The sequence below is a fragment of the Schistocerca nitens genome, chromosome 11 (assembly GCF_023898315.1).
Source record: "Schistocerca nitens isolate TAMUIC-IGC-003100 chromosome 11, iqSchNite1.1, whole genome shotgun sequence".
Lineage (NCBI taxonomy): Eukaryota > Metazoa > Arthropoda > Insecta > Orthoptera > Acrididae > Schistocerca > Schistocerca nitens.
In genome coordinates, this window is record NC_064624.1 from 173,790,821 (window position 1) to 173,803,845 (window position 13,025).

At 39.2% G+C, this 13,025-nt stretch overlaps 1 protein-coding gene across 1 annotated transcript in view; it reads right to left on the minus strand.

Moving 5' to 3' along the window:
- Positions 1-13,025, minus strand: part of LOC126212991 (uncharacterized) — a 238,705-nt gene that overhangs the window by 16,100 nt on the left and 209,580 nt on the right. Inside the window, exon 13 of the mRNA XM_049940533.1 lies at positions 7,274-7,330. Within this exon, the coding sequence (XP_049796490.1) occupies positions 7,274-7,330 (57 nt within the window). The remainder of the gene's footprint in view (positions 1-7,273; positions 7,331-13,025) is intronic.

Consider the following 13,025-nt stretch of genomic DNA (forward strand, 5'->3'; position numbering starts at 1 on the left):
TCAGGGCATTAAAACCACTAAGCATACACATACTAGCTCATCAACATTATTCAGACATCTATTAATGTACTTCAATATGTGGTTTGAACTTCAGTAGAGGCACTTTCAATAACGTGTTTCAACACTTTGCAGTTGGGCCACAGGAACTGCTGAAATCCCTTAGAAGTCTTACACTTTTGCACTTTTTTTGCATGGCTCCTGACCAAAAGATAATGATGACAAGCAAAACCTTTAACTAATGTTTGGATTATCATTCTATAACTCAACATTTGTTTAAAGTTTTTGAAAGATATCACATATTCCCAGAATCATTATTTTTGAAAATTAGAAGATTCAGAGGCAGAAAAAAAATTGTAATTGCAATAAATCAGAATTTATTATAAAATAAATGTAAAAACTATTTCATTAAATTTATACAACTCTTTTTCATTGAACAAAATTTTTCTTGGCGTGAAGACTTTTCAAGCAATATCACACCTTCCCATTCACCTGCCAGTACTGTGTGCGCCCTTCTCAGAACAAACAATGCAGTACCCTGTTTGCTGCTGAACCCTGCTTTTCATCTTCATTGAAACCTTCACCCGATTTCTCGAGTACCGTATTGGTTTTCCCAGGTTCACCATAAAAGTAAACAAGCTGGTTTGTATGTGAAAGCCAGGCCGAAGTTTCTTGTACAGAATTGACCACGCACATCATAAATACGTGAAAAAATAACTTTTTCCACCATTTCATTGTTCGTCGTTTAAAATAATAGGAGGCCACTAGCTGATCTCCATAATCAACACCAGTTTTATTTTTATTATAATCGAGTATGAGATCAGGGTTCAGTTTTTCTGCCATCCCAGCCTTGCATTTTGTCTTTGTAACACTATTTGTCATTCTATGTTTGTACAAAGGGCAAACACATCCCTAGTATCTTTCCAGTGAAGTGCTAGCATGGAATTTTTTCTCTTGAATACTATTTCATCCCTTCTTAGCTTATTTTGTTTGAATTTCTGTGCTAGGCCTCTTCTGTTTCTCATTACTGTGCCAACAGCAGATGTGCTCTCATCAAACAATCTTTCAAATAATTTTACAAAAGTATAAAACCGGCCCACATTCAGTGTAAGACCCGAATGTAGACCGTTGCACAAACGTAGCACCACTTAATCTGCACTGTTGTCTTTTTCAGCTGCACCAGTGTACACTTCACAGTTCAAAACATATTCTGTTGCTGATAATCACTTAGAATGAAAAATTTTTACCTCATTTTGTTCTCGATATACACTCAAAATCGAATTCTCCCTCTGAATGGACACACACATTCAACTGCGAGATTCTTGCCAGGATAAAAACTGTTCTTGCTTTTCAGTACAAAGTTATCAAAAAAAAGGTCAGATTTTGTGTATAGGATCACGGTTTGGTTGACCCCTTTGTACGTAATTCTCATTGTTATTCACCTGAAGCATAAAGTAAATTGATCTAAATCTGTCTCTTTTTCATGATTTTTGGAGGTAAAGAGGAATCTAGCATTAGCTCATTGCTCCAATAGTCCATAACATTTGGTTTGTGTACAAGACACATGTGAATAATTACAGTAAAAAGCTGATACATCTCACGTAGTGTCACAACAGACCAATTGGCTCAAAGTAACCTGGAAGTTATCTTATTTTGCCTCCACAATTTGGAAATTGTTGCTCCAACATAGCGGTTTGTTTCTGTCTTATGACATTTGCATCAATAAAGATGCTCCAATTGTCAAATTAAGTGCCACTGAAAATACAAGAAGGCAGTACTTGCCTTAAAGAGGCAAAATTCCACGCATCACTGATAGGCACACAAACATACAAAAAACTATCCCAGCTTTCAGAAGTGTCAGTTTGATCCTCGACAAGGACACCTGACGATGACCCACCCGTTGTCGCGGCAAGAGGGACAAAGATAAAAGAGGAGCATCACAAATAGGTTAAATGCAGACTGACGGTAAGCACTGTGATGAACGCACTTGTATACACCAAATTTTGGTGAACTTCCCCGATATTTCACCCCAGTACGAAACTGATGACTACTTCACATTGCAGGACGTGTGTTGCCAACTAAGCTGATATGCATCACCGTAAAAGTAAGTGTGTGTGTGTGTGTGTGTGTGTGTGTGTGTGTGTGCGCGCGCGCACAGTTGGGGATGGGCAGTCACCTGCGCTTACTGACAAATGATAACTCATAACTGAACATTATAAAGGAGATTTTGTAGGTAAAAGTACAGATATTGTGCAAGGTGGTTGCTCCTTATTTGCACGTAGCAGTTCACATCAAGGGATGATGCACGGCCAATCAGATTGCAAATGCACTAACTTCACGAGATGGCATACCTGTTTAGGGGGAGACTGGAAGCTCTGAGGACTGCTGGCCTGCTTTCGAGAGGCACAGAGTTCCGAAGATGAGACACACAAATGAACAACAGGGAATAACATTTTCAAACAAATGATGTGCTTTTCTGGTTTCCTCCTTTGATTGATCTCGAGAATTGAAAGAAAGTACAGATAATGTATGCTAGGGAAGTCAATAGATGGTTTTCTGGTAAAAAATAATGAGTTTTCATATTATTTGACGGAAGCCTCGAAAGATGTGTTGTGGATTATCTAAACAGCAACAGAAATACAGTCAGAGTCTGCTTACAAACTAACACGGTTGAGAATGAAAAAGGAAAGGAAGACATAAATTACTAATATTCGACAACACCGTCCACCAAAACACCACACAACCAGCTCCTCCTTTTAGTTACATTGTGCCACAGATATGCTTTTTTCCCCAATTCAATTCATAATCTCCTCATTAGTCATTCGATCTACACAACGAATCTTCAGCTTTCTTCTGTTGCACCACATTTAAAAAGTGTCTAGTCTCTTCCTGCTTTAACTGCTTATTGTCTATATTTATTTCACTTCCATTAAAGATTACATTCCAGAAAATAGTTTTAGAGAACACGTAGTACACTCGAATTTATATTACATGTTCATCAACTTGTAATTTTCAGAAACACTTTTCTTCCCAGTGCCAGTCCGCATTTTATCCTGTCTACTTCAGACGTGGTCAGTTATCTCGCTGCCTAAAGAAACAAAACTCCGTTACTCAATTTAATGTAATTTCTTACCGAAATACCCCACCAGTATCGCCCGTTTTCTTCTAATCCGTCACGCTACGGCGAAAAGCATCAGTGGCCAGATTGCGTACTGGCTACACCGGTTTCCAGTGATTACTCACTGTAAACAGCCCACAAACACTTCTCAGCCCACATCCGAGTCAACATTTCCACGAGACTCCTACTCGGAGACTTCTCTATCGACCACAACAGACACCTGCACCCCATGACTAGTGTAGAGGTGCAAAGCTGTGGAAATTGCGAGTCGAAGCAGTGAAACCCACGGCAGAGGTAGAGGTAGTCCAATTAGTAAACAGAATGGTGACAAAAACCAGTAGGACAGCCAAACATTAAAATGGAACAAAGTTATTAGCAACAAAGTCTATTAAACCATTAAGTGTTGTCCACAACATAAGTTTTTCTCTAGACGAAGTTAAGAAGTTTGTCAGTTTTGTACGTGTACGAGACAGCTACACACTTATCTCATTACCCTGTTAGAGTTCTAATCTATTGCCTTCCCGTAACCTCATTAGAATGAGTACACACGCTTAGCACAAGTCGCAGTAACCCTTCAGACTATCTGCTCCCCATCTGACAACTGGGTTACTTAGCAGTCTGTGTATTTCGCCAGTAGTACGAGCTCAGGTGCCGTCTACTGGTCGATCTGAAAGCTCCACTTGCAACCTCCTCCTGGGCCACTATCAGCTGTGTCCGTAGTGCACCACCTGCCAAAACAGTGTGTGTCTATCCACACCTGTCATCTCCCGAGCCCTAGGTAACGGTGCCAGGTCATTTTACTGGAACTGATATGACGCACGGTCGATAGCACCACATTGAGACGGCAAGCTGCACGGGCCTTCAGAGCAACCCACCAGAGGCCAGATGTGGCCGACACCGTCTCGGCAGAGGGTACGTTCAGCTTACCTGCTGCAGGTCACACGCAGACACGATCTCACGATCTCTAGACCTGGACGCCACCGACATCTCTCAGGGTGTGTACGTGGACAAGAAAAAAAAAAAATTCCCGGATTTCCCAGTTGAAAATACACTTTCTCCCGGATGAAAATACAATTTTTCCGTGTTAAGTGACAGTATATTTTTCCTCGGCACTGTAAAACTTAGCAATCCTTTCGATGTTTACGGTTTTATACACCGGCGTAGAATTTCCCGGCACTTTAAGAAACGAAACTCAGGGGGGAAAAAACAAAACCACATTTTGGAAAGATCTTTGATGTTCAGCAACAAGAATGCCGCACGTTTCAGTTTTATGAAGGTATAAATTTGAATTCCACCAAACACCGTATGTTACTTTCCGAAGCACAGAACTGAGATAGCAACGTGTTTTTGTAAGCCAGTCACAGCTCGTGTCACGTGATCTCGCCAGCTGATGACAGAATAGGACGTGTGACGTAGTCTGCCAATAGCGAGATCACTCTTAAGTAGCCCCGACACACAAATAAGAAAAGTTAATGGTTTAAATTACAAGAAAAGCAAAGCTTTCAATTATAATATTGGTCTCTAAGATTAATAAGCTGCAAGAGAAGCTAAGCTTCCACTTATAATGTTCATCTTTTTTGAGCGTGTTACACTTTACGATACATCACACAGATGTGGAAGTAAAATATTTAATAACGACGTTAATGTTTGATGATCTGGGCTCGAAATTCTTCTGGATGGTCGTCCTCAAAGAGTTGATTTTTAAATGAGAGTCAAACGCTGAGTGATTTAAGAAATTCATCGTACATTCTCACACGTAGTACATATTGCGTAAAAGGAAATTTACTTTGAAAGTAATGCTTTTCAAACCACAATTCACAATATTTTCCCACAACCTACATCTACATTCATTCTCTGCAAGCCACCCAACGGTGTGTGGCGGAGGGCACTTTACGTGCCACTGTCATTACCTCCCTTTCCTGTTCCAGTCGCGCATGGTTCGCGGGAAGAACGACTGTCTGAAAGCCTCCGTGCGCGCTCTAATCTCTCTAATTTTACATTCGTGATCTCCTCGGGAGGTATAAGTAGGGGGAAGCAATATACTCGATACCTCATCCAGAAACGCACCCTCTCGAAACCTGGCGAGCAAGCTACACCGCGATGCAGAGCGCCTGTTAGGAATACGTTTGTTACAGCAGTTGCCAGAAAGCGCCAGATAACAGGTGTCACTGCGCTTGCCCTGATCTCTTCCTATGATGATGCAGGAAGGCCGCATGTTCGTTAGTGTAAAACATTAAAAGTTCCTGCATTGTGTCGTATAAGAACGAGACATCAGAGGACACTTCAGGAGCATTGGAATTTCATGAACCACACTAAAATGCACAATTCAGCTTAAAGTCCACACTCGTATGTAAATTTTCTTGGAGTTCCAGTACTGCACTATCTCATGTTTGGTTCTTTATTATGGCGTAATGCCATACGAGCTATGAGATGGAAAACGTGCACTTAAAATGAAGCTAACAGTTGAAACGAGCCAACAGTCTGAAATTAAACACCTCATTTCAAATAAACTGACTACCTCAGCGGAAAAGATTAACAAAAGCCAAATCTCTTTAGCAAACCGACAAAAATAACTTAATAGTTCTGCAAGGTGATTAATGCTTTACTGTCAAAAAGGTGGAAATAAAATCTGGAACTACTAAGATATTTTAGCCTTCTGTAATTATGCAAACACTGCTTTACTGTCAAAAAGGTGGAAATAAAATCTGGAACTACTAAGATATTTTAGCCTTCTGTAATTATGCAAACACATTTTAATTATCTGATAGCTCCTGGCCACAGAAATCCATTTTGTTTTCATTTAATGTGAGAGCAATAAATGAAGAGGAAACAGCAAAATCACTAAACATAAACACAGGTCACATGGAGACTACCCACCTCCCCACCACAACTCAGACTGCTCTATGCATCAACTCCGGATCTACAATATTTCCGAACCGGGGCAATACTAGAGAGTGGCGCCCAGCCACACTTCTGTAGCCAGAGCGGGAGAAGGTACTACTCATACGCGACTCGACTGCGAATGCACAAGAGCCTGCCTGCAACTGCTCAAATTAATCACAGCTGTCACATCATGCTCATCGGAGGCAGTTGTTAGGAAGCATTGCGTAGTCTTCCTAAGGCCTCTGACACATTTTGCTGTTGGCAGATGCTTGTATGTGCACTCTGTTTTGTTGTTGTATGTGGCACATTTCCTTTGCAAATAAGTTTTATTTTCGGTTCCCCCCCCCCCCCCCCCCTACCCTCCATCTATCTATCATTCATGTTTTGTTGCTGCAGTATTACTCTGCAGAAGTGGGATACAGTAATATCCTTTGTTAGATTATTGGTTCTTACCAGTAAAAATCACAAAAATTTAACTGAAAACTAAAACGATGAAAAAGTCCCGGAATTCTAAAAAATCCCCGGGTTTTTCCTGGATGAAAAAATTTGTGGGTTTTCCCAGATCTCCCGGTTGTACCGGGTCGTATACACCCTGATATATTATCGTAGGTTTTCCCACGAATTTTTTCATCCGGGAAAAACCCGGGAATTTTTTAGAATTCCGGGAATTTTTCATCGTTTTAGTTTTCGGTTAAATTTTTGTGATTTTTACTGCCTTTGAAGCCTGACAAGTGTCGCATGACCCTGTCCTTCCTCTAATCAGTATGTCTCACAGAGTTCTTTCCTCACTTCCACCTAACATCATCTCTCGTTAGCCTACTTAATTTTTCAGCAGTGTTCTGTATGTTGCATCTCAAATTGTTCAATTCTCTTCTTTCTCAGTTTCTCCACAGACCACAATTGACTTCTATAAAATGCTGTGTTCCAAATGTTTATTTTCAGAAATTTCATTCTCAAACTGAGGTCTCTGATGCCAGTGAACTACTTTAGGCTTCTTATGGTCACATTAAAAGAAAGATGCTAAAATGGGTTTATAAGTAACACACTGACTTGCGTGACAAACAGAACGACATTACAGCACAATGTGAAATAGCTGCACTACCGTACATTATTTGAACACTGTGTACACCAGGAGAAAGTCTGGCATACAACAGCACATTGTATGCCTCTCCGTATCAATAGATTGCCCATATATTCTATACTGGTACTGTTATGTAGACGCTAATGAATTTCTTTGAAGAAGATAGTCAACAAATTTGGCCAGTGTGTACTTACAATTTCTTCTTTGATGATAACTGGCAGTTCCTGATCATGACCCACTTGTTCACATGACTGAAAACATAAAAACAAACAATGATACACAATACCAGTAATAGTGTTACAACAACAACAACTACTACTACTACTACTACAGCTGCAGTCTACAAGCCACCACACAACATGAAAGTGGGCAAAAATTCAATGGGATCATATTCATCCAAAGCTGTTTCAGTAGCAAAGTAGTAAAATTTCAGTACATCTCCATAAAAATGCCAACTTCTCCGACACAAAGAAGTCCCCAGGTGTGAGATCAACTTTTAGAAACCACCTACACAGTAGTGTAGGGTAAGGTCACAGGTAACACATCCTGCAGCCATTCACCCTAGTTGGCTCTCATTTGCGAGTAATTGATGAAAAACAATATTGCGTGATACTCTTAGAGCCTTCGAAGTAATAGTAATTTCCAGAGCAGTGGTGTAGGGTAGTGGTTAAGATATATACCTGATGCACTGGAAGCTGTGGGTTGACTGCCATCACGAGGGTTTTACTTTCAAATTCTTATTAAAATGACTGACAAATTTTATTTAGTTAATTGGTTTAAATGCATTTTTTTAAATTTCTAATCCTTTCCAACATCATTTTAATATCGCTTTTTTCCCTTATAAATCATTGTACACATGATTCTAATTATTTTTATATTTTAACTTCAATTTAATTTCTTCCAAAGTTGTTATATGTTTTCATCTATGTTCATTATTTTCATTCCTCAATTTGCTTGAATTCCATTTTATCTATAATCCTGTCTTTCATTCAAATCCTCATCTGCATCATTTTGTCCACTATGCAACAAGAAATTATGTTTTAAAAGTTTGCATGAAGATTTAATGTAGAAAAATGTACACATTTTAACACACACATATTTGGCACCACTTCTCAGCCAATATAAATAGGTTATTTTGTATTTTGTTTTTTAATGAAAGCAGCATTTTCAAACATTTAAATATTATCATAGATCAATAAAAATAATTACAGTCACATGCATAAATATGCCAAATAAAAAAAATAGGAAGGAAAAAAAGAAATGAAACAAATTTAAAACAACGATTAAAGTGACGTGCAAAGGATTAGAAATAACATGTTAACGAATTAACTAAAAAAATAATGACTACTTAATTTTCATAAAGATTTTAAAATCTTAATGCATTCACTTCTATATGTCACTGTGGCTCCGAGTATCACATTATTTTGAAGGGGTGTAACTCATCACACAAAATACTTTTTGTCGATACTTGGAAACGAGAGACCACTTGTGTGAATGGCTGCAGGGTGTGACATCTGTGACCCTAACCTAGACCACCACCAAGAAGTTCACCCCTCCCCTGGGCACCTCCCTTTATGAATGTATCACTCCAGACATATGAACTAGAGAGCAATATATTCATTGAATTGCTTTAGGAACTGCACTATTTGAAGATAATGTCACTATAGTGCACAGTATCTTTTGTAATAACTCTTGCTGCTGCAAGTTGTTGATTATATCAACCCACACACTTATATCCCCCCCCCCCCCTCTCTCTCTCATGCACATGTTTCTGTAATTTATTTCACACACAATACCATTATACAATCACAACAATCAAATTTAGCAAGTGCTCACAAAGTGATGAACAATACTCAGTAGCAAGCTCCATGACAATTCTTCCATTGAATATCTGCATGTGATTTCCCTTTTTACACCTGTAATTGATTAGAGTGTGCCTGTGTTTATGACAAGGCAAACAAAAAAGAACAATAAATACATAAAGGAAGGGCCACCATTGTCAGAATCAATGCAATTAGGCTTTAGGATTATGAATACTCTGGAACACCATGCAAAGATGAGTTGGAGCATCTTCAAAACAATAAAACAAAAACCAAGAAAAAATACCTCTTTGAAAAATCAAACAAATTATATTCTTAAAGTCACTGAATTAACGTATGAAATAAACAAACACACCAATACTTCCGTAACAATAAGAAATAAATAAGCAGATCAATGTGTCTGTATATGTGTGGATGGATATGTGTGTGTGTGTGTGTGTGTGCGCGCGAGTGTATACCTGTCCTTTTTTTCCCCCTAAGGTAAGTCTTTCCGCTCCCGGGATTGGAATGACTCCTTACCCTCTCTCTTAAAACCCACATCCTTTCGTCTTTCCCTCTCCTTCCCCTCTTTCCTGATGAGGCAACAGTTTGTTGCGAAAGCTTGAATTTTGTGTGTATGTTTGTGTGTCTGTCGACCTGCCAGCACTTTTTCATTTGGTAAGTCACATCATCTTTATATATATATATAAACCTAGAAGAAATGAAAATGTTCGGTGTGGCACTCTCTTTCCACAGCACTTTCCATTCCATTCAAGCTGCTCTTTCACGTCCTTTGCTATCTCTGAAAGAGCTGCAATGTCATCAACAAACTTTAGAGTTTTTATTTATTTTCCCTTTAGTAACACACTCAGTGCACACACTGAATAACATGGAGGATAGGCTAGAACCTGTCTCACTACCTTCTCACTGCCTTTCACATCCTTTGGCTCGTGAAACTGCAGTCCTGCTTCTGTACAACTCAAAGATAACCTTCCAATCCCTGTTTTTTATCCCTGATACACTCAGAATATCAAACAGTGTGTTCTACTCAACTAAATAACACCAACACAAAAGTACGGTACAATAGTACAAAACCCGCCCTTACGGCGGCCACCTTACGACTGCCGTACTGACCGACCCAGGCACCGGCTTCCTCTCCTACTGGCTCTTGTGACCAACCTCAGCCTCTCAATCACTGCAACTATCGTAAGCCGCAGATTCCCAAACTCCCAAGGCTTTCAAAAGCATTCCTCACGAGGGGGTCCTAATCAAATTGCGTGTCTTTGGATAGCTTCTGAGTTTTGTGACTGAATTTGTGATTTCCTGTCAGAAATGTCACAGTTCATAGTAACTGATGGAAAGAAGTCAAGTAAAACAGAAGCGATGTCCGACATTTCCCAAGAATGTATTATAGGCCCTCTGCTGCTCCTATCTACATAAATGAATTAGGGGACAATCTGAGCAGCCCTCTTAAGATTGTTTGCAAATGATGCTGTCATTTACAGTCTAATGAAATCATCAGAAGATCAAAACAAGTGTGTGTGTGTGTGTGTGTGTGTGTGTGTGTGTGTGTGTGTGTGTGTGTATTTTGCCAAATTCCAACGAAGGAGTTTTTGGCTGCTGAAAGCTTACTTTTCTGACAGTCTTTTTGTTGTGCCTATCTGGGACTCAGAATCTCTGCTATATGGTGAGTAGCACTCTATCCTTTTCATACAATTGTAATTACAAAATGATTCAGACATGATACCTGTATAGTGCAAAAAGTGGCAACTGATCCTAAATAATGAAACCTGTGAGGTCATCCACATGAGCAATAAAAGGAGTCTACCATATTTCAGTTACCCAGTAAATCACAAATCTGAAGGCTGTCAATATGACTAAATACCCAGGAATTAGAATTACAAACAACTTGAATTGGAACGATCACATATATAATATTGTAGGGAAGGCAGCAGAAGACTGCATTTTATTTGGCGGAACACTCGGGAAATGCAACGAAGCCAGTAGAGAGAGACTGCCTACACTACATTTCTCCGTCCTGTGCTACAGTAGTGCTGTGCAGTACCAGAGCCTCATCAGGTAGGACTGACGGAGAGCATCGCAAAAGTTCAAAGAAGGGCAGCTCACTTTGTGTTATCGTGAAATAGGGGAGAGAGTGTCACAAATATGATATGTGAATAAGGGCGGCAGTCATTAAAATAAATGTGTTTTTATTAGGGCGATTTATTTTCACAAAATTTCAGTCTCAAACTTTCTCCTTTAAATCCAAAAATATTTTGTTGACATTCACCTACTAGGGAGAAATGATCATTGTAATATAATAACAGAAATCAGAGCTCGCGTGGGAAGATTTCAGTGTTCACTTTCCCTACGCGCAATTCGAGAGTGGAATGGTAGAGAAATAGAGTGAAAGTGGTTCTGTGAACCCTCTGCCCAGGCACTTGAGTGTGAATTGCAGAGCACTCATGTAAATGTGTAGAAGCAGATAGAAATTAGGACGGTGTAAGAAGATTACAATTTTGAAAAGAGTGTGAGGTTAGAGACGTGTGCCGAATCAAATTCAGAAATTCACCTTAAGCATCAGAGATGGTATATTTTGTGTATCCTTGTCTATACGTGTGAACAAGCGTGTGTACAGTTAGTCTTGTTACAGTTTGAGTCATATAATTCAACTGGAACACAGTAGTCCCCCGAAGTTGTTACTTCCATGTAGATGATATATTGTGCGCATGTTTATTTTTTTATATTATGTATTTGAGGTATGCCTTTGACAGTGTGCAGTGGATGGACTTTTGATAGCAGAAATCCCTGTGACATTTCAGATACTGCTCGGAAGTACCAACATTGTATGCAGAGAAAATGAAATCTGATTTTTATGCAAAAAAGTCAGTTTCAAGTCTAGTAAATATCATATACCAGCCCTCACTGATATAATAAAAGTTAATCATTATCTTAAATAATGTTTAAGTTCTTAGTAGCAAATAATGACAGAAGATACTGTAGCAATCAGTTTGAAACAGTGTCTTTAATTATTTATAAATACTGAAAAAGTAGTTTGAGGCATGTAATAATGAAGATGAAGTTCAACTTGGATACACATTATATAGTAGTTTTTTTGTTTTGTTTGAAAATTCAGAAAGGAAAAGAGCTTTAAAAGCAAATAGAAATGATTTTCTTCTCAATTCCTCACTGTATGTAGTCTTGCCTTTCAAGCTGCTGACAGAATCAAAGAAGTGTATGTTGAATGAAACCCTCAAGCATAGATACAAAAAGCTCAATTATTTGGTAGGATAACAGACAAATGAGTGTCACAGGGAGCTTAAACTGTTGAAGTTGTAGATGTTATCACAAATCACTGCTCGGTCAACAGGAGAACACCATGCCCAAATGCTAAAATACACACAAAACAAAGGCAAGCGAGAGAGAGATATTGTGTCAAATGGCTGTATGATGGTAGAACTTACCTGAGTAACAACACAGACAAATTCCATTGTGGTCACACTTTCAAACTATTGTCTGCATATTTATGGAGTTCTCATGATGAATGAGAAATGAGATGCTGACACAGTTTGTTTGTTGAAATCTGGCAGCCTTCCCCAATGTTCTGAACGGAATGCTGCTACGTCACACCTCAACTATCAGCCTAGAGATCGGACGCACCTATCGTGGAAACACAAACAATCTTCTTCACGGAGGTCCAAGTGAGAGTCAGTTTTCAATTTCATTTTACTTTTTTCCATTCCCATCTCTTGAGAGCAGTGTGGGCTGTCATGGGACTTCACAATTTTGAGCCAAATATCTCAGAATGCATGGAGTGTGACAGTTTACAACCTCAAATACTCCATCCATCATCTAACCACTGCTCCATGTGAATTTTCCATTGCTCAAAGGAGTGTTTGAAGTTATCTTCTGATAGCTTGTCTACAGCCTCATCACTTTTTCTTTCACAGCTTCAGCTGCCTCAGATCTCACTCATTTCAGTGCAGATTTCACTTTTGGGAACAGAAAAAGTCACTCGGAGCAAGATCTGGTGAGCACGATAGATGTTGCAACATCGGGATCCCACACTAGACCAAAAGTGATTTGACAACCCACGCAGTATAGGTCCTGTCCTCGTGCAGAATCCAGACTTGTTTTGGCACAATTA